Genomic DNA, 23079 nt, shown 5'->3' with positions numbered 1-23079 from the left:
AAGAATTTTGTTACTTGACTGACAAGGTTTGCAAACTCGTAAAACTCATGAAATTTCTAAAAATTAAAAGTTGGTACAACTCATTTGGTGTGCAAACTCCTAAATTTTCTAGCGTTATTGCCTGTTCAGACCTGTTGTTTGGCAGACGAAATGTTTTATATTATAACTTCCTAACACAAAAAGAAGAGATTTAGGTTGAAGACTTTCTCCATCCATTTTGTAGCAACTCAAAAATTCAATTGATTTATTGTGGTTTTCGATTATGCGCAAAAAAAACAATATGAAAGTACAAAAAAAGTTTATCCCAAATTCAATGGTAGAAAAAAATTTCAAAAAATGAGCATCGATAATAAGATAGTGATAAAAAAATTTATCTGTAAACACTAAAATATATGTTTAGGGGAAGTATTTCAGAAAGTTATGCTTGTAAATTAGAAATTTGGAAATAAAATGGGAATATGTTGCTGAAGCTGAATCAAATTTGCTTCATAGACGTTATTATACAATATATCGCAATTTTTCCAACCAATATCACTTTGAAAAAAAAGAGAGCTCGACAAAGCGCTATGATGTGTTTTTTCAGTGTCGTTCAGAATATCAGTGTCCTCACTTTGCTCATTTCTCTTAAATAGGAAATGTTCGCACCTTCCAGTCGTGCTCGATGTCCTCTCTTGTTGTGTTAGCAGAAGTGACAGTGAACCGAATGACCGTCTCCCCGTCCAGCAGAGCAGGCACTGCGTACAACTTGCGGCTGGCCAACAACTCACTCAACAGCTTCTTAGTCAGCCCACTGTTGTTCTTAAACACAATTATAGACATTTTTTTATAATCACGACGCGGATTTAGTCGCCCTCTTCAGGGGTTCAACCCCTAAACAGTTAAAGGATCCCAATTTTCTAGTATTTCACGACTATCTTTCGGCCGATCGAGACTCAAATCTTTCATCGGCGCCAATACAAATAACTTAAAGAGGTGAAGCGCGCACAAAACGCGAGTTTATTGGTTAAAACCTTTCAAAGTGCTGAAGATTTTTTTGCTTGTTTTCATCAAAAATGTGGCTGCAGAGCAGAACACTTCAGCAAAATAGAGTTTTTATACTGTTTTTATAGAGCTCAATAAATATTTTTGGTTCCAGAAAAACCCCTCTCCAAAACCTACAAAGTTCATTTTAATAGTCCGATTAATTCGGTACGTCTTTAGGGAGCGCCAAGCTCCGGTATTCAACACCCACTTTGCAGTTCTATCGTTGGATTCATTCAATTTCAATATGCGCAACTTAAATTTTTCAACTAAATTTTTGTTTCTATATTACCGAGTTTCAACAATTTGGGTCCTAAACCTCGGCCCAAAATCTATTTAAAAAATATAAACACTAGTTATTATAACCTTTTTATCCTCAATTATTGCAAAATTTGCTCGGCGCAAAATGAAAATAAAGAGGAAAAAAATAACTTTCAAAAGATTTTAAGAAGATTCAAGGGCGGATTTAAGGGGGGTGGCCCCCTTTGTACTATTTTGAGATATCCGGGCCCTAAATTTTGGCTTTTGTTGGCGGACCCTTTACTTTGGCTGACGGGCCCTAACTTTTTTTCTAAAGGTGCCTTTGGCGCCAATATATAATGTTATGGGGGGAGCACGCGCCAAAAAAACGCGAATTTTTTTTGGTCAAAATTTTCCAAAAAGTGCCTTAAAACGCCTTTTTGGCCTGTTTTTTTTTTCATCAAAAATTTGACTGCGACGCAGAAATTTTTGTTTAAAAAAATAGGGTCTTCATAGGGAGAGCTCAGAAAATCAATTTGGTCGACCTAAAAAAAGATCGACAAAAATTTCGAAATTTTTTTTGAAAATCCACCCTCCCCCCCTCAAGAAAATCCTAGATCCGTCCCTGAATAGATTTCATTTAAATTCCAGAAAACAATGAAAAATAGCCAATTTTTTTTATAACCTTAACCAATGCTTTGAGGGAGACATAAAAGTGCATTATACTGAAAACATTTCAGACCACGAAAACCCAATATTATCTTCAAAAACGCCGAAGAAATTATGAGCGCAGATGCAATTTACCTTGAGCTGAAACACTACCAGTCCCAGTATGCGTTTGGCTTTGACTTCAAATATCTTGTTGCTTGCCATCAACTGTTCAAAATAGGCCGCCAGCTCCACTCCCTGAATTACACACGCCCAATTTCATGTCAAATTACAAGAACACAAAAAATACCTAGAAAAAACTATACTAAAAAGTTTTACAAAGCATTTTACCTGCCGCACATGTTTTTGCAGCCCTTCAATGCCAAATGAGCGCAACACGAACCACAATTTGAGCGCCCTGAACCGTCGGCTGAGTGGGACTTGCCAGTGCTAAAATAAACTTCAAAGTGTACACAATTGATTTCAAAGAGAAAGCACAAATGTAACACCCTAGCCGACTCTCCAAAACGCAGAATCATTTTTATTGATTTTACTAGAGAGGTTGCAAAATTCTGGGAAAAACGTTTTTAGCAAAAAGTATCGAAAATTTTGATGATATTTTTTTGGTCGACCAAATTGATTGTCCGAGCTCTCTTAAAACACCATAGAGACCCTATTTTAACATTTTTTTTTATAAAAACAGGCCAAAAGGGGGGGGGGGGGTCGGCCTTTTACGGTGAGTCAATTTCTTATGAAAACCCTTTCTCGATGTTTTTTGGACATTTCAGTAAGCAACTTAATTAAACTTGGAAGTCGGCTAGGGTTCTAAGCAACACAGAAGTTAACATACCATAAAGTCCACCGACTTATCTGAAACAAAAAAAAACATTAAGACAACATAACTATCATTTTATGACTAAAAAGGAAACTTCAAATAGTCTTTGTTGGTCGTGAATCTGTTTCTTAAAAAGTTCAAAAAAACTCATCTCTTTGTCGAGAAAATCTGATCTGAATGTTTTTACGATTTTCAGACTAAGTTGGACAAAAATTGATGAGAGGCTCATCTCGCTAATCAATTTTGCTACATTTTCAACTTCATCTTAAAAATATTACTTCTTTTTCTCGCAAATTTTCACGTAGTCTATTGAAAAATAAGAGTCAAGTAAAAATGAAAAATTGCGAAATCTTGCAAAAAATTTTGCAAAATTTTTTTAAAACTTTGATGTCGGAACATTCTGAGCTACTTGCATAGTAACTAGCGCTCCTTGTTGCCATTTGTTCATGGTAACCGAAAGCCGAAACTTAGTCTCGACTCATTAATATTCTTCATCACTCTTTATCAACATGGAAAAGTACCACTTGGGGAGAGGGCTCTTTTAAAAAACCCAACAATTAGAAAACTCAAAAAACCAAAAAGTTTTTAGTTAGTATGTCCTTAATTCGTATTTAAGAAATTGTTGTTGGCACTTCATCGATTACGCTAATTTGCATGGCTCAAGGGGAACTTAAAGGCACTAAAATATTTGTCTCAATTAGTTAAACCGAATGCAAATACTCACCCATATTGTCGTGCATTAAGTAGACGGGGTTAATGCAGAAAGCATTCTCGAGACATCTGTAGTCCGCAACCCTTTATAAAAACAGACCTTTGTTTGATAAGAAGCCATCGAACTAAACAAACTGAATACAATTTTTTGTTTTAAGAAAATTGTTTTGAAACTAAAATTGAAAATAGGTTATCATTGTCAGGTCTTACTACTCAACGATTTTCATTTTAACTGAGGCAGCACATAGTTTCTGGGTTTGAGGTCCGCAAAAAAAAACCTTTTAGGTCGCGCCGCTCACCATTTTTAGATTGCATTTTGTGGTCGCGCCAGTCTTTTCTTAACTCTCACCGTACAGTTTTCCTATTAAACCACCGCCACCTGTTTAAGTTGCATCGCCAGTTTTTTTCGTAACTCATTCCGCCAGTTTTAACTCACGCCACCAGTCTTTTCTTAATTCGCGCCAACCGTCTTTTCTTAACTCACGCCAACAGTCTTTTCTTAACTCACGCCACCCGTCTTTTCTTAAATCGCGCCGCCAGTCTTTTCTTATATTCGCGCCGCTAGTCTTATTTTTAAGTCGCACCGCTAGTATTTCCTTGAGTCACGCCGCCAGTCCTTTGTTAACTCACGCCGTCCATCTTTTCTTAACTCGTGCCACCAGTCTTTTCTTAACTCACGCCACCAGTCTTTTCTTAATTCGCGCCGCCAGTCTTTTCCTAACTCGCGCCGCCAGTCTTTTCTTTACTCGCGCCGCCAGTCTTTTCTTATATTCGCGACGCTAGTCTTTTTTTCAAGTCACACCGCTAGTCTTTTCTTGAGTCACGCCGGCAGTCCTTTCTTAAGAAGCGCCGCCAGGTTTTTCTTGGTTCGTGCTGCCAGTTTTTTCTTACATTGTAACGTCAGTCGCGCCACCAGTCTTCACAAAGTCTTTAAAAAAAATTGGCAGCCCGACTCAAGGAAAGAATGGTGCTGCGACTCAAAATAAAGTTGGCAGCGCGACTTAAGAAACGACCGGCAACGCGACTTAAGAAAATACTTTGGCTGCGCGATTTAAGAAAAAACTGGCGGCGCGACTTCAGAAAGACTTCGATGGCGCGACTGGAGCGACATAGGAAACTGGCGACGAGACTAAAAAAATCACTTTAAGTTTTTCGTTCCGTCGCTCCGGTCGAAGAGTTATTTTTTCAATCGTGCTGGTCCAGATTTGGCAATTTTTTGTTGCTCTGTTCAAGCCATTTTGTTGTCGCGCCGTTTGAAACGTTTTTTTTGGGTCCTGCCGGTCGCGGTATTTTTTTTTCAGTCGCGCCACTCTTGAATTGGCAGGTTTTGGTCGCGCCTGTCTGAAATTTCCAATATAAGGTCGCACCAGTCTGAAAGCGGCAAGTTTGTGTCGCGCTGGCCTTTTAATAAGTCGCGAGAATAAATGCAGCTCGGAAAATAGATAAACTGAAAAATTTAAGGAAATCCGCAACTCGCTAAATTTGATAATCATTTGAAAAGGCAACATTGGCTCGTACGGAGTCTGAATGCTCAATCTTTTTTTTACTCCGCTTCGTTTACCTTCGGAATGAGTGATGCATGCATACGGGAACACAATACCGGAATTCAGCCGGGGCGGTTAAAAAAAGTGCACCTCGACAGGAATAGAATGCGCGTGAATCAGTGTTTGCATCAAATCTCAGTTGTTTTGTTTACTAATCAATGGCGTTTATTCAAATGTCCATTTCCGCGTTTTGTTGATTACCGCAAAACTCGCGAAGTGTCTTTTTTGTGTTTTATGCGGAGTAGTCACGGAGAATGACTTTTTCGGCTTGATATTTACTTTATCAATTATCTGCTGCCTTTGGGTAGAAATTAAGTAGGCATTAAACATGCGTTGCGTCTACCCTATCCCCTCCATCATCAATGTTATCATTATACAAGCTTATTGATTTCATAAATAACGTGTTTTGAGGAGGAAAATTCAGTTTTCATGTTTGAGTGTATAACAACGGTGGTTTATGCTCAGAAGAGAGACTCCTGGAAGCAGATTTGTAGATTCAGTTCTGATCTCCGGGGAGTTTTAAATTTACTCAAGTGTCATTTTGTGAACTTTTGAACTTCATATTTTCTGAGTGAAAACAATTTGTTATACCAGAATGCGGTGCAGTCGAAGTGCACCATCATCCACTTGCTGGGATTGAATGCGAAGCTGTCCACCGTCTCGGCTCCCTTCAGCAGGTATCTGAACTCGGGACAGATGAAGGCAGTGCCCGCATAGGCTGCATCCACGTGTACCCACAGTCCAAACTCACCGGCCACTTGGCCTATCTCGTCCACGTTGTCGAAAGCACAGATACCCGTGGTGCCCAAGGTCGCACACACCTGTCGTGACAAACATTCAGTTCTGATAATTGAATTACAACAAACTGTAAGAAAAGTTAATTAGAATGCAATTGGACTGCCTTCAGTATCCACTCAAGCTCAAGCAAATGTTAAACAATTTTAAAATAAACTTTTGGATTGCAAAAATTTGCAGTGATTTTTGAGAGGGGATGCCAAAAAAAACGCGTTTTTTTTTGTCAAAACTTTCCAAAAGTACTTTAAAACCGCATTTTGGCCTGTTTTCATCACTCCTCTGTCATAGAAAAGAATTAATAGTGTTTTGGGAAAGTTCGGAAAATCAATTTGGAGTTTCATGGATAATAATCGATTATACTCGATTTTCATGGTCAGTCTCTACAAAATCAAAAATAATCGACTATAATTCGATTATAAAAGGATTGTAATTTTTTTGTCAAATCAATAAAATCATTTTATTAATAATCGATTATAATAGATTATGAAATTTTAAATTATGTTTATAGTTGTTTTGAAACTGGCGACGAGACTAAAAAAATCACTTTAAGTTTTTCGTTCCGTCGCTCCGGTCGAAGAGTTATTTTTTCAATCGATCTGGTCCAGATTTGGCAATTTTTTTTTGCTCTGTTCAAGCCATTTTGTTGTCGCGCCGTTTGATACGTTTTTTTTGGGTCCTGCCGGTCGCGGTATTTTTTTTTCAGTCGCGCCACTCTTGAATTGGCAGGTTTTGGTCGCGCCTGTCTGAAATTTCCAAAATAAGGTCGCACCATTTTGGCCTGTTTTCATCACTCCTCTGTCATAGAAAAGAATTAATAGTGTTTTGGGAAAGTTCGGAAAAACAATTTGGAGTTTCATGGATAATAATCGATTATACTCGATTTTCATGGTCAGTCTCTACAAAATCAAAAATAATCGACTATAATTCGATTATAAAAGGATTGTAATTTTTTTGTCAAATCAATAAAATCATTTTATTAATAATCGATTATAATAGATTATGAAATTTTAAATTATGTTTATAGTTTTGAAACAAAATTCAGTGATTTTACTCATCTTTTCTCAATTTCCAATTTAATTTCTCTCATTGCACCCCATCTTATGTTTAGCTTCCTTTTTCTGAACAATTTGACCCCCCCCCCCCCAAAAAAAATTTTTTATCGCCCCTGCCCTCTCTTCCTATCGAGGGGAGTGAGGTGGTGGACCGGGGTAAAGGGTAAAAACGTGAAGTGGGGTCATGAAGAGGGTGTGGGGGGGGGGGGGGTAGTGTGAGCGGAATTGGAAGGGTGTGTCCGTGTATGTGTGTGTGTGTGTGTGTGTGTTTGGCTGGGGGGGGGGGTTGGATCCGTAAGAAAGAGAGGTTGTGTGAAATTAGGGAATTGTGTGAAATGTTGACCGTTGGGGGCGGGTGTGGGGTTGTAATAAAATAAACAATTATAATGCAAATAAAAAAGGATTATAATCAAATTTATTGGAATATAATGGATTTTCGAATCTTGAAAATAATCCATTATACTCCCGTAAAAATCCATTTTTTTCTACGAGATTGGTCATGAAAATATTTTTTATGGATTAAGTTTTTTGCCGATATAATCCCTTGTAATCGATTATTATCCATAAAAATTGAGTGCGGATTGTCTAAAAACAAAAGACCAGCTGTATTTTGACTTTCCACTTCTTGTTGAAAATTTAACTAAAATCAATTGTATATTCAAAAAATAATCGACTATAATCCGATTATAAAAGGATTGTAATTTTTTTTGTCAAATCAATGAAATCATTTTAATAATAATCGATTATAAGAGATTATGACATTTTAAATTATGTTAATAGTTTTGAAACAAAATTCAGTGATTTTACTCATCTTTTCTCAATTTCCAATTTAATTTCTCTCATTGCACTCCATCTTTTGTTTAGCTTCCTTTCTGAGAACAATTTGATCCCCACCCCAAAAAAAAATTTTTTTTTACCGCCCCTGCCCTCTCTTCCTATCGAGGGGAGTGAGGCGGTGGACCGGGGTAAAGCGTAAAAACGTGAAGTGGGGTCATGAAGAGGGTGTGGGGGGTAGTGTGAGCGGAATTGGAAGGGTGTGTCCGTGTGTGTGTGTGTATGTGTGTGTGTGTGTGTGTATGTGTGTGTGTGTGTGTATGTGTTTGGCTTGGGGGGGGGGGGTGGTTTGGATGCGTAAGAAAGGGAGGTTGTGTGAAATTAGGGAACTGTGCGAAATGTTGACCGTTTGGGGCGGGTGTGGGGTTGTAAAAAAAATCAATTATAATGCAACTAAAAATGGATTATAATCAAATTTATTGGAATACAATGGAGTTTCGAATCTTGAAAATAATCCATTATACTCCCGTAAAAATCCATTTTTTTTCTACTAGATTGGCCATGAAAATATTTTTTATGGATTAAGTTTTTTGCCGATATAATCCCTTGTAATCGATTATTATCTTTAAAAATCGAGTGCGGATTGTCTAAAAACAAAAGACCAACTGTATTTTGACTTTCCACTTCTTGTTGAAAATTTAACTAAAATCAATTGTATATTCAAAAAATAATCGACTATAATCCGATTATAAAAGGATTGTAATTTTTTTTGTCAAATCAATGAAATCATTTTAATAATAATCGATTATAAGAGATTATGACATTTTAAATTATGTTAATAGTTTTGAACCAAAATTCAGTGATTTTACTCATCTTTTCTCAATTTCCAATTTAATTTCTCTCATTGCACTCCATCTTTTGTTTATCTGTGTTGTAAAATAATCCATTGAATTACAACACAGATGTAAAGTTCAGTCCATGCAATTGATGATAATGTCAATATAATCAAAAGTTTTCAAAAAAAAATTGTTTTAATTTATTATAATTGATTATAATCCCTTATTTTTGGCCCTGAAATCAATTTTTTAGTCAAGATAAACCACTAATGTTGATTTTTTTGCAAAAAAAAAACAGAATTGTCTATTTATAACAGAATAATATTTTATTTTCAGGACTTTAATTCAATTATATTGCAGAAAATTTTTTAATTTAGCAAGAAGTTTTCTGCCATGTCTTTTTAGAGGCACTTAGCCGTGGCATTGATAGTGTGAGGATGAGCTGTCACTTGACCTCTAGTTTCAGGTCGTCTACCACAGCCTGACCGCCTACGGCAGCAATAGTGGTACCACGTGAAAGCTCTAGACGCAAAAAAAACTGCCTTGAGTGGCAAAAAAAAGACTTCGCTCAACAAAATAACTCCGTCTGGAGTGTGGGGAAATATGACGAACAGACTCTGCTTAGACAGTCTAGATAGCCTTTCATAGATCCTCTGAGAATTGCAGTAACCACAATCATTATCATTATTGTTCCGACTTTCGATACGAAAGTAACGGAATAATTGTGCTCGGGGTGGGTTTTTTTTCTTCAGACAAATTTCGACTTTTTAACTAGCAATTTTTGACGGAATTTTTTTATATCATTCAAAAAGTATTGTTGACTTGAGCTCAAACTTGAAAAGATATTTCACCTGTGATTGTTTTTCGTAAAGTTACGGGGGTTTAAAGATTGCAACTTTGGCCAATTTGGGACAATTAACGCGCGATATATTTCGCGCTATTAACGCGTAAGCGGAGAGTTAATCCGTCTTAAAATCGTTCCAAATTGGTTAAAAGAAGCTTATTTGCCATTATTGGTTTGTTACAAGGAGCGAAATCTATCCTTTTGTACTTTATATGGCGTGTGTGGGGGTGATTTTCATAAAAAATTTCACATTTGAGAAGAAAAAAATTTTCTTTTGTTTTATTTAATTGAATTTTTTAAATGTTTTTACTGCTCCATAAACCTTAAAAGGCAGTCGGAACATTTAAGGCTTCGCCCTGATACGAGTAGTCTTGTTATTATTTTACAGCTATAACAAGCAAAAAAAGTAAAATTCATTTAAGTTCAACAGATCAGAAACCTATGTTTTCCAAACCAAATTTTCCTCGCCTCTCACTCCCTCCCAGTTTTATTACAACACTGATCTGAACGCGAAAAACGCGAAACGAAAAAATTGAGCTTGATTAAAATTTAGGACAATTTCTAGAAAAAAAAAAACAAAAAATCACAAAGAAATTCTTAAGTTTTCACTATGCTCATTACTTTTAAAAAGTATCAAATCGAATGGCAATTTTTTTTGTCACAGCTTTTGTATGCTTTTTTCGCTCAGCTATGAAGCAGTTTTACGAAGTTGATTAAAATTAGCAATTTTTCAATTTCATTTGTCCATCAAATTCCAAAGTTACATCCAAAGTGTCTTTTCCATCCTAACCCAGCTGGCATGAACTTTCTACTTGCTGCAAACTCAACTGTACTTTGAATCAATAAAAAATGCATGTCAGTTTACGCTATGAAAGAAAAGTGACGACATAAACCTCGTAAAAAATGACAGAAGTTTTAACACAAATGAATATTTTCAAAAAGGTTATTCTTTTAGAATCTTATTTTGTACAATTAAATATGAGTTACTGCTCATTTATAAACAAACTAGTTGAGTTTGGCATTTGAATTGAAATCGGTCTGGTAAAAAGAGACTAATTTTGCTAAAGAAAAAGAAACGTTTGAAATTCCAAATTTTGGTCTCATATTGGAAGAATGATTTTATGATTCATTTTCTCTTGTTTTTTTAATTTTAATATTGCCCCTGGCCAGCTTTTATGATATTTCTTTTTAAATAGTATAACAAATAATCCAAAATGGTAGTGAAAAAAATCATTAAAAAATCGTTCTCTTAACAGTTGAAACATCTAATAAGTGTAACAACTTTCTGATTTCACTGCTTTTTTTATGGTAATGTTAACTCCCATGGGATGTCTGATTCTGCCGTTACGTCAGAAGAATGGTAATTTGTTCAGCTAATTCGAGTGAGGGGCTAAAATTAAACCCATTTCTGTAATCTTAAAAAGTTAATGCGACCCGGATGAAAAGTTTTAACGCCCAGTAATTACAAAAAGTCATTTCCGATCGAAATTTTTTGAAAACGTGGGGGAATTCGATCAATCTACAATACCAAATTTCCCTGGAAGCCCAAAAGCATTTTGGCAAAAAGTCTTTTCCAATTATTGGTATTGAAAGGCAGCCAAATTGAGTTTCAAAATGGAGGCGTTTCTAGTTGAACTGCTTAATTAGCAGATTTTGATAGGAGCAGGAGTTCTAGTATCCCGGAGACTGTTTGCTAGTCCGAATGCCTTTCATCGTGACCTCGCTAACGTGTTTAGGAGGAGGGGAACTCAACTCTGTCTGCCTAGATGTTACAAAGATTACCCCCCCCCCCCATTTTGTTACATTTTTACTACATCCTTTTTTAGGCTGAACAAAATAAATTCTTCGAACTTCTTTTTGGCCTGTTTTCTCAAAATTTTTTATGCGGCGCAGAATGTTTAATCAAAATAGGGTCTTTATAGTGTTCTAAGAGAGGGAAAAAATCAGTTTTGAAAAAAAAACGCGCTATCTCATCACCCCCCTCTAAACATTCTTGCACACGCCCCTGCGTGTCTGCATTAGTTTTTAAAAAAATTATAGCCTATTGATGTTTGGAAAAAAAACAAAAAAAATCAAGACAAACAAAAAATAGCCAATCGAAGATTGAAAAAGAGAAATGAACGCAAGTAAACATAAAAAAAACACTGACTTTCCTGAAAAAAAATCTCAACTTTCGAATTTAAAAGAAAAAAATAGATGCCCTTTAAGCTCTTTGAATTTCTAGAACGATTAATGATTGGCGCTTCTTTGATCACATGAACCCGACTTGAGAAATCTGGATCAACAGGTAAAACTTTTTTCTGCTGGAAATCGAAAAATTAAATTCTACTTTCGAACCTAGAAATCGTTCACGTCATTTTGCGTCATTTTCTTGTTGAGGGCTATTTACGCCACTTTCAGCAGATAAATTTTTTAGAAAAAGGACGAATTCCTTCAAGGACATCATTCCCTCAAAATTTATTAGCAGATTCAAAAGTTGTTTTTGTCACTTTCTGTAATTGTATGAAGAAGAACAAAAAACAGATTTCTAAAACGCCGGTTAGACTTAGAGTCGGTTAGACAAAATGGAGTCGGTTAGAGTCCGTTAGACAAAATGAAAGCTTTGAATTTTTATTAAAGGGAGAACCATTTGATCGCGGTAGGGCCTAGCTCATGAGAAAGACGAGTCCACTTCTATTCATTAAGAGTTTCCGAATTTTGAGATTGAAATTTCAATAAAAATTCCAAAATACAACGAATGTTTTTTAGTGCGGAAAAACAGCGCTTTCAGTGCGTTTTTAAATTGATATTCAGCATATTTTTGATAATTTAAAGCTATTTTGACGTCTTTTGCGAAATGACGAAACTTTGAATTCAATTTGAAAATTTCGTATAAATATTTCCAGTAGTGTTTCAGATGAAAGCAAGCTGAAGAAAACAATACAGTAACAGTAGTTATACAGCTCTAGAACAGTGCAAGCAAACTTTTTTTTTTCAATCTCATGGTCAGATTTTATTCTGATAAAGGACTGAATTTTGTTTTGCAACTGTTGTTTTACTTGAACAATACCTATAAACTTTGGGAATACAACATAGATGATAGCTGAAACTAAAAGGCAACCAAGTTTTTGCACCACTTGCCTTTTTAGTAATGGAAAAAATAAACTGCCTTCTATTTGAAGCGAACTTTAGAAAAAACAAAAAAACGCTGAAAAAATGTCAATTTCTAGACATATTTTGGGAAAAAAAACACGCGCAAAAACACTTGTTTTTTTCTTCATTGTGGTTCATTGAGACTAAAAACGCTCTCAAAATTACTTCAGCTCGAGTAAACTGAATCAACTGGAAATCTAAAAACTTAAGTTCATTTTTGAAAAAAATTGACCCACGTTTTTGGACAGTTTGCACCCCGTGGTTGCAGCGCATCCTTTGCTTTTGATTTAGCAAATAAATTTTAATTTAATGCAGAAATCAAGTCAAAACGCACAAAAAACACTACTTAAACAGGAAGAAATTTTATGAACTACATAAAAGACAAATCACTTCGTTCATTTACTGTTCAAAACCACGTTATAAAAATTTCTATCTATAAAAGTATCTATAAGTTCTTATAAACTGGATTTCCGAAAAATGAAAATTTGCCTATCATGCATTATCATACGTGGGAACTTGTATGAAAAGCTTTATTTTTTCATCCGAATAAAAATCATCTCCTTTAAATGGACAAAAAATTAATTGTCGTCAAAAAATTGGCATATTTGTTCTGAAATATTTAAGAGCCAATTTGAAAAAGGTCTAGAAAGAGCATGTCAAACCATTTTTTTTTTCATTTTTCTCTCTGGAATTACATGGCAAGGATTTTTTATGGATTTCAACCAGGAGAAATTGGTTATGAAGAACTATACCATATAATATCTGGCAAATACTAACAAAGAATGGAATCAGTCCCTTAGCAGTGTCCTCTTCTATGGCCTGTTTCAATGTGTGGCCCCTGAGTGCTTTAGTGTCCTTATCAGTGGGCAGATGTCGCAGAGTGACCATACACAGCATACTGGCCTTCTCAACCGACGAGTGTGCCTAAGCGGAAAACATAACAACACATCAAGTCAAATCATGTTCAAACTACTATAAGGATGGATTTGACTTGTTTCAGTAGAAAATAATTTGGAATTGGCTATTATTTTCCATCAAAATCGGAAACCCTAATTACAAACCAAGTACACTAATTAGCAATTCCTAAAATTTAATGCTACTTGCTCCGATGGCATACAAAAACTACTTGCCTTTTGCTGTTAAATCAGTAAAGTTAAAGACTATATTCAGCAGCTCAAAAGGCTCCGTTTACAGCAATTTTTAAAAAAAAATGATAAGAAATGAAAAAAAAACATGGCATTTTTCGTATTTTTTAAAAGTTTTTTTACTACTTTTTTGTGCGAAAAAACGCTAAAAAATTTTAGTAATGCCTTCAAACAGCTGCCTTCAATCGAATGCCTTAAATGCTTTTCAATTTAGTAATGCCTTCAATCGACTTCTCGACACTCGGAAAAAATTTATATCTAAAACACTTGCAAAAAATTTTTTCCATTGAAACAATGAGCAAAAAACTTGTATCGATTTTTTCATGTTTTTCTTGAACTTTGAAAATCAACTTCCAAAATTCTCTGCGCCAGAAAAGTGAAAGCCGAAGCTTCCAAAACTAACTTTTATTGTCAGAAATTAGTAACTAAATATCAAAGTTTTAAACCAATTTTTCTCGACACTCGGAAAAAATGTTCAGAAATTTGTCAAAGGAATTGAATCAAAAGTTTTATTTTGTGGTACGTGAAATCGCGTGGAGCCAAACATTTTGCTGTAAACCAGTTTTTTAAAATTTATTTGAGCTATCATGAGTTATTGAAAAGTTAACAAATTTAATAGTTCTCAATCAAAAACTGTAGAGTTATAAAGTAGCGCAAATTTGTTCCAATGCAGAGCCGAAAGTTACCTATTTTGGTTAAATTTTGTGTTTTTCCAACATCTGTTTGAATATTTTTTTCCAAAGTATTTTTACTTTTTTAAAATTTAGGGTTTCATTTAAATCGAGAAAAATATATATCGAAAAAGTGAGGAGCACCAAAACAATCAGGTTTTCTACCTGATATAAACATTTTTGTATGATGGTTTGTGCGTAGCTCGGAATACTGAAACAGAACATCGACCCTCGCGTTTAAACTATCACAATGTGTGCTGCTAACTACGCGAACTGAAAACTGAAAAATAAGAGCATCCGGATAAAATTAAAACAAAAGAGAGTTACCTGATCGGAGCAGTAAGCGACCAGTCTCGACAGAATGTCCGCATCAGCCAGACCTCGACGACCGCAAACATGTCTCGACTTCCTGAAAATGAGGAGCAAAAATCACTGAACAGTTAGAAGCGAATACTTTTGGCTTTAACAAGAGTAAATGCACATCCCTGCAAACGGCTTCGTTAGGATACTATAATAAGATTATTTTTTAAAAAAAATTAGAAAAAGTTATTTACCAAAGAAAAATATTGCGCGTTATTTTAATTTAAAATCATTTTCTATGTAACTCGACCAAAAAATCTCTCACACCTGAGGAATTTGGCGGCTCTAAACCAACTAATCTGAACTTGGAAAAATGCAACTTTCTATCGAAATCGAAAAATTTTTGTTAGATTTTACAACACGGCGTTTTGAATGATGGTATTCTCTATAATCGAGCAAAAATGTTGTTGGCTAACCTGGTCTTGAGCATCTAAATTGGTTGAAAGAATCCTACTCATTTTAGGTAGATTAGGTTTTTAGCATTATTTTATTAACAAGTAAACATTTATTTCCGACGTCAAAATGAGCAGTCATAGGTTAGTCGACTTGGTTCAGATTTATTGACCAAAAAGCTAAAAGGATAATGTCAGAATTTCAAAAATTAGTGACCGACAAAATTAATTTATGAAATCAAATGATCTTTTTAAAGAAAAAGCTACTTTTCGAAACAAATTGTTGCCTAAAAATTTTGAGCTGTACAGAATTCATACGACCAATTAGATTGATACAATCCAATTTGGAATTATTGAAGTGCGGGATAAATGGCTGGACATAAATACTAGCGTTACGTTTTCCGCACTAAAAGTATAATCTCCAGAGCGCGCATAAATTAGTCTAGTCCCTGTCCAGAAACTTGGCAATTTTCAAACCCCCAAAAATTCACAAATTTTGTTCAAAGTTGGCCTATTGTCTCCTCATGTTTCATTAAACCTGTCTGTTCGACTTTTGTATTTTACTGCATATTTCAAAATACCGTTCATCTATGGCTCGTTTCCTGCTGGCCATCATGGCCGATAGAGTGGCCTCACTGCACGTGGTGTAGATCACTCCACCTCCAAATGAGTGTGGCCGATTGTGCTGGAACTTATCCGGCAGTCCCAGAGCATCGCACAGCCAGTTCATCACTACAATCTCAAGCTCAGTGCACACTGGACTCGCCTCCTGAAATCAAAAACAGCGTATCCTTTTCAGCATTTTATAGTTAATGTCACATAGGTAACACTATCGGCAATGATGAGCGCCTTGAGCGCTTCACGCTATATTCGAAATCAAATAAAAAAATTGGTTTCTGCAGAGAAAATGGAAAATCTAACCCTAAACAAAACTTTTCTCGTTTATAAGGCCAAATATAAGGCCAATCAAAAAGTTTTGCTTGAAAAAATGGCAAAATGACCAAAAAAAGAAATAAAAAAGCATTTTTTCGATTTTATCACCCGACATACATCGAGCGTTAATTATCCCCAATTCCAGAATGAGTAACTTTCAAATCCCCATAATTTAACAAAAAAATTACACGTGAATTTAAAAAAATGAGCTTCAAACAGCCATTTATTTCAATTAGTGTAAAGAAGTTTTGTCAAAAACGCTTTATTATAAAGTCGAAATTTGAAACCGCAAAAAAAAACACCGCAAGTATAAATATTGCGCACTTTCTTCCAAGGTCAGAACAATGACGACGTTTAGATTCAATGGCCAGAACAGGCGTCGCTAAAGAAAGTACAAATACTATACTATATAACAAACGAAACTGTTTGGATATCAGGTTTTGGACATCAAACCCTTGAACATTTCAGTTGCCCCAAATTAGGCAACGAGTAGTTTTTTTTTGGAAAAGGAAATATTGAGCACCACAATGGTTTAAAAATATATCAAAATGTCAAAAACCAGGTGCAAAACGTTTGAGTGCTACAGAATAGTACGATCAATTAGCTTGCCGCAAATAAATTTGAAATGATTGTGAAGTACGGAAAAATTTCCTTAGCATAAATATTCGCGTAACATTTTCAGCACTATAAATATATCTTCTAAGCGCGCATAAATTATATATTTTTTTGTCAATTATTTTTGTTAATATTTAAAACACAGAATTTGACTGTTTTAAAAACACCGCAAGCAAGAAAATTCCGCAAGTTGGAGCAAAAGTTATATACAAAATGAAAGCTGTTGCTGTGACGAGGTTTGAAGACAAAGAAAATATTAAGTATCTGTCAGTTTTCCGGCTTGTATCAAGTACCAATTATCTACTGGCATTCTTCAATTGAAATCCTCATTTTCAAATCAAGATTTCAGTACAACAAAAAAAAATAAAAGCATGTCAACAGGAAGAGTTTTGGTTCCTGTGAGCTTTTTATTGCAAAAAATCTGCTATAAAAAACGTCAGATATTTTTTTTGGTTGCTCAAGTTAAGTTTTGAGCACATAGCATAACCGCAAAAGTCAGATAATGAACCATTATAATTACGCATGGTTCAATAGGAACTTCGGTTAGCTGTTTTGATCATTTTGTACCGATCTTTTTTGTTTAGCTCTATAGTATAACTCGTGTTGCTACCATAACAGTGCAAGGCCAAACTGTGTTTCTAATATGCGCACGGTGTGGTGCTTGTAGGAACCTAGAGTCTAGAGACAAGCCTTTGATGCTGTCCAAACTTGTAAGTGGAATCTGTTCAAACTTGTAACATTGAGTTACTTGATGTCGCAAATATTTTGCCGAATCCACTAACAAAATACCAATTCCGTTTCCGCCAAATCCAGTGCACTAAAAAAACTTTTTTATAGCTTCCAAAAATTTTGATACAACTTTTTCATATCTTGCAATTTCTTTTAGGGCAGTTATCTGAAATAAAATAAGCGCACATAAATTAATTTTTCTTTTGCAAACAATGTGCAACTGACTATCTAAACAAATTGCTGTTTTTTTTCGAAATTTGAAAAGAAAAGCGGCCCAAGAACAAAACTCTGGTATTATGCACAAAAAATTGTTGTTGTTTTTCATCCCGCTTTCAAAGAATAATGTGACGGATTATTTGTGTTCTTCTTGATTTCCTTTTCAGATAAAATTACCTTTTTAACTGACAGATTTAAACAAAATTTTGAAAAGTATTGCTATTCTGAGTTCAAATTTAAAAAAATATTTTATGTTAAGTTCATGTAAATTTTTTTTAAAGTCATGGGTGTGTTAAAATTGCCAATATGGCTAGTTTGGGACAAATAGGGCGCGAGATATTTTGCGCCATTAATGCGTAAGCGGAGATTTAATCCGTCTTAGAAATCGTTCCACATTGGTTGAAGGCAGCTTAATTGTCATAATTGATTTGGTAATAGGAGCAAAATCTATCGCTTTGTACTTAATATGTTTTATACAAAAATCTCAAATTTTAGATGTTCACCATCATCAGATAAACAATTTGGAATGCGTCAGGGATTATGCTGGATCATTTGATTTTTTGGAGAATAAAGGGTTTTTTTGTTCTGACTTTCGTAACGAAAGTAACGGAATATTTGTGCTCGGGGTGGGTTTTTTTTCTACAGACAAATTCCGACTTTTTAACCAGCCATTTTCGACGGGATTTTCACTTATAATTCTAAAACTATTTGTGTCTTGAGCTTAAATTTGAAAAGATATTTCACCTGTGATCATTTTTCGTAAAGTTATAGGGGTTTAAAGATTGCCATTTTGGCCAATTTGGGACAATTAACGTGCAATATATTTCGCGCTATTAACGCGTAAGCGGAGAGTAAATCCGTTTTAGAAATTGTTCCAAATTAGTTAGGGCAAGCTATTTGTCATAACTGTTACCTTACTAGGAGCGAAATGAAAAAAGTTCTAATTTATATGGCGCATGGGGATGATTATGATTTTTTTAAATGAAAAAATCGTCAACTTTCTTAGGCGAGCAGTGCTCCATAAGACCCTAAAAGATAGTTGGAACATTCAAGGCTTTGCCCTAATACAAGTTGTGATTTCTCCTTTTTTGTGCCGCCATCAATTTTCAAACGAATGTGTAATAGGACTTTTTGGATGGAAAAAATATAGCCGTATTAGATTTGATCGTTTTAAAGATATTAACAATAATTTTGCGTATCAAAAAATTTTGAATCAAAAATTTTCATCAAACAGGAGGGAAAAATTGGCAGCAAAAATAACTGCAACAGCCGAAGGACTACAAAGTTCTACTTGCCTTAACACGAAATCTTGTTTCTGTCCAAATCATTCTGTTCTAAGGAAACTAATTGCCTCCAGTTTTTGTTCCAAATGGGAAAAGAGGACTTCGTAATCCGGTGTCTTATTTTCCCACAAAATAAAGAACCATATAAAAAAACGTGCGTACGAGGTCGAGATAACTATCAAAATTTAAGCCCAACAAGATTAATTTTAGAAGTTTTGAAAAATTATTTTTGCTTTTCAGACCAATTTAGAAAAAATCGATTTTTAATTTTTTAATGGCCGTCAACAAGCATGCAAGTAAAGAGGCTCATAACTATTTCATCGTACGTTATTATGGCATTAGTTACTAGTTGTTGATGCTTCAGTTAGCGCCTCTCCCTCGCCACAGCAAGGTCGAAATCTCGTAAAACTACTTTAAAAAAATGTCAGAGGAGTTTTGTGTACTACTCGCACAGCAATGAGCTGCTCTTGTTTTTATTCATGATTCATTGACTGGACACCATCTCTTACCCAGGTGAAGCCGATGCAGTTGATTGCGTCTGCCATCATGTCTCCGAGGAGAGAAGCGTACGAGTTGAGAGCCGGGAAGAACGCATGCATGTGAGGAGATTGCCAATGAGTCGTCTGCAACAGAATTGTGTTTTTTTTTAAAAAAAATAATTTACATTCAAAAGAAAACAATATAGAAAGAACCAAAATACATGGAAAAAAATGGCAAATGACCTTGAAATTGAAATAAAAAAAATGAATTTTGTTAAAATTATTGTCTTTTAAGTCTTATTAGATCGTTATCTGTTGCAGCAAAACTCTTTGAACGAGTAATTTCAGTCAGTTTGGCCGACCAATGATAACGCTTTTGGGTCAGATACTTAATTTGGAGCAAAAATTTTGCTGAGAAAAAATAGATTCTGTCCAAAAATTATCAAAAAAATGAATAAAAGTCAGTTTTATTAATAACAGACTTTTGGTCATCGTAAAAATGTCCAAATCAATTTACTGCCAAATTTTTGTTTAATTAACTAGTTGTATTTTTCCAGAGATTAGATTAACAATCAGTTTTCTAGAACTAGATGAAAGAATTCCTATTTGTGGTGTACCCTTACCCCTGGAAGGATGACTTTGTCGATGTCCTCGGCTATCTTCTCGAAAGGCTCCCCCTCCTTGGGGGCCTGTTTTGGCAGCTGGTCCTTCAAGTAGCCAGGGTAGACATCCTTCGGCAGGACATCGTAGTCCCGCACATTTGACATGTAGTCTGCAATCTTATCCACCATCGCCTTGCCTAAATTATTTAATATTGCAGTAGTTACATAATTATTTGTTATATATAATTCTTATATAAGACAGCCGTAATTTTGTCTGGTTTATATGCTCGCAATAGCAAATATAAGGTTGCAATTGATGATATTCGATTTGAAACCGGTTTTACAAAAGTAAAAAACCAGTTTTTGACGCTAAAACACCCATTTAGACACTAAAATTAATTAAATAAGGATTTTATTCTGTTCAAAAAGTAGATTTTATTGTCAAAATCTTACGACTCTGCAGATTATACTTTTAGAAAAGGCTATGCAAAAATTTAATTCAAAATGAAAACTATAGACCAGATCAGGCGCTGATCTAGAATTTTATCGAATGGGAACGATTTTCAGAAAAAAATTGAAGTTTTTGAAATTTTTTTTGGCCGACCAAATTGATTTTTCAAGCTCTCCTTAAACTCGATATTTATCATTTTTGAATCACTCTCGGAAGATTTGGTTCAAAAAGTTGATTTTATCGTCCTGCGTTTACCCCCATCAAAATTATCATTAATTGGCGCCAAAGGAACCTTTAGAAAATTTCAGGGTCGATCACCTGTAAGCAGATGTCGTACACTAGTTCCAAAGGAGGATCCCTTTAAGTGGTGAGGGGCTCGCACTTTATTGGTTTTATTTAACTAGAAATTCAAATATTTTTCCAGAAGATTTTTCTAGCACAAATGTGAAACAATTTGTATAAGCAAAATTTCATCACATAATCAATTTTCTAATATATCACCAGCTAAATTCTTCAATCAGTTTTGTACAATTCATAAAAAGATTTTACTGATATCCGACTTGTATTTCTAGTTGGCTTGCGTACATGGCTATGGCAGTTTTTTGAAAATTTTGAAAACTTAGCGAAGAAATAGCAATAAATAAGCGCCGTCTCCTGTAAGATGACCTGCAATACGCGCTGGCATCTATCAAATTTATGTTCCAACTTTGCTTTCATGCAAACAGGCATGTTCAATTTTAATTTCTTTTTGGTGTGATTGCGGCACAATTCAATGAGTCGGTTCAAATTTTCAATTTTCACAGTTTTCATTTGGATTTCTACCCATGGACTGCAAGCGAGCCATAGTTTCCTCCTAAGATAAAACTTATAATGTTGGTTTTCACTAAGTTAATTACGATTTACACCTATTTTGGAAATTGCTACATTGTGTCATTGTGCCACGCATATATTCCTATGTTCCTTTTGTTTCAATTTTCAAAGAAAGTGACCAAAATTTATGTTTGGGTTAGTTTTTGTTTCATTCAGACCAATTTTTCAAAGGTTTACTGTGTATGGGATTCGATCCGGAAATCTTTGGATTGCCCAGCCAGTATGCTAACACTTTTCTAAGTGCAATTGCAGCTCTCGACTAATAGTTAAAAAAATGAACGCGCAACGTAATATGGCGAATTAAGCCGCGTTCTTTAACTGAATTGAGGAAAACTAACTGGTCAATTTAAATCAACTCAAACTTTAGCACTTTATATTTGAGAATGGCAGTCTAAAAATTACAACTCAGCAAAAATTTACTTTACAAAAGCTATACGAGACCAGCTACGGGGCGGTCGGATCAATCAGGGCTTAGTTTTTTTCTAAGTTAATTACATCTTACAACTATTTTAAAACTTGCTACAGTGTTTCAAAGAGTTCCTTTTTCTTCCAACTTTCGAAGAAAGCTAAGTATTTTTATACTTGAGGGTTTTTTATTCAGGCCCTTTTTAATTAAAAAAAACTGCCTACGGGAATTGATCCGGAATTTTTCGGATTGCCAACTGTGTATGCTTGCTACTAGCCTAAATGCAATTTTAGCTCTCGATTTATTGGTAAAAATGAACGCACGAAATATTATGGCGAATTAACCCACACTCTTAATCGCTCTAAACTGAATTGAACCAAACTAATTGGCCAATTCAAATCTAATCAAAGTTAAGCACTTTATATTTGATAAGGGCAGCCCAAAATTTATATTTCATCAAAATTATGTTAAACAAAATTTATTCGAGACCAGCTAAGGGTCAGTCAAAGGTTTCAGGGTTTTGACTCAATATACGAGCAGTACTGTTCCTATAGAGCAGTACTGATTAATTTTTAATATGGAAATTCAATTCATTTGCTTAATTTTTTGTTTTGATTTTTATGGTATCAGGCTTCATGAGATAATTTAAGGGATCGACTCAACTGTTTTTTTTTGCAATCAGTGGAGAGGGGTTTCTTTCTTTGCTTTGAAATCTACTCTTTTTTGTAATTTATTTATAGTGGAGAGGGACGATTCATTAGCGCCAGCGGATTTGGGGGGAGGTGGGGGCGGACGCTTCTTCTCTTTCCCTCAAGGATTTGAACCCCTGCCGACCCAAAGGGTCTCCCGTTTGCCTTTGTACTAATTTGAGTTATCCATTTATGGCTGATTGACCCCTTAAATTTTGTAAAGTCGCCTTGCCGCCAAAACATACTAATTTTGACTGGGGAACGCGCGCCGAAAAAAACGCAATTTTTTGGACAAAAGTTTCCTAAAAGTGCCTAAAAACTTTATTTTTGGATTTTTTTCAGAATATCGCCAGCGATACAGAAACTTTGGTCAAAATAGAGTCTTTATAGTGATTTGGTAGAGCTCAGAAATTTGACGTTATAACTGCTTCTATTGCATCTTTAAATTTCCTCTTCAAGCCCTTTATCTAGAGATGAGTAAATGCTGCTCAAAATATGGCCCTTGAAAATAGGCTGTTTAGAGAGTAATCTTCTAAAATTTTGTTCATATTTTTTAATGAAAGTATCGAGACTTAGTTTTAACGTTTTAGCAGTTTTTTTTTGAGAAAACTTCCCAGTTTTTATTATCTGCTGTTAATTTTACAAGGGAGGGAACTCAAAATTAAGCAGAGGAAATAAGCTTCTTCAACTGCTGTTGAGAACAATAACTGCAGAAGATAAACCAGACATTTTGTACCGTGAAAAACTTGGCAAGTCTATACTATCAAAATTTGATACTTAAGTAGACATAATTGAAAACAATTGCCC

The 23079-nt window shown here is 35.0% G+C and overlaps 1 protein-coding gene across 1 annotated transcript in view; it reads right to left on the bottom strand.

Annotated features, from left to right (window-relative positions):
- LOC134854281 (histidine decarboxylase-like) overlaps nt 1-23079 on the bottom strand; it is a 40278-nt gene that overhangs the window by 16667 nt on the left and 532 nt on the right. The window contains exons 2-12 of the mRNA XM_063870475.1: nt 19878-20053; nt 19285-19398; nt 15581-15768; nt 14575-14656; nt 13209-13355; nt 5590-5819; nt 3468-3538; nt 2759-2778; nt 2260-2358; nt 2065-2166; nt 646-798 (exon numbers count right to left, since the gene is read on the bottom strand). Of these exons, the coding sequence (XP_063726545.1) occupies nt 646-798; nt 2065-2166; nt 2260-2358; nt 2759-2778; nt 3468-3538; nt 5590-5819; nt 13209-13355; nt 14575-14656; nt 15581-15768; nt 19285-19398; nt 19878-20053 (1382 nt within the window). The remainder of the gene's footprint in view (nt 1-645; nt 799-2064; nt 2167-2259; nt 2359-2758; nt 2779-3467; nt 3539-5589; nt 5820-13208; nt 13356-14574; nt 14657-15580; nt 15769-19284; nt 19399-19877; nt 20054-23079) is intronic.

The sequence above is a fragment of the Symsagittifera roscoffensis genome, chromosome 9, assembly GCF_963678635.1.
Source record: "Symsagittifera roscoffensis chromosome 9, txSymRosc1.1, whole genome shotgun sequence".
Taxonomy (NCBI): Eukaryota; Metazoa; Xenacoelomorpha; order Acoela; family Convolutidae; genus Symsagittifera; species Symsagittifera roscoffensis.
This window is presented reverse-complemented; position numbering and strand designations above follow the sequence as displayed.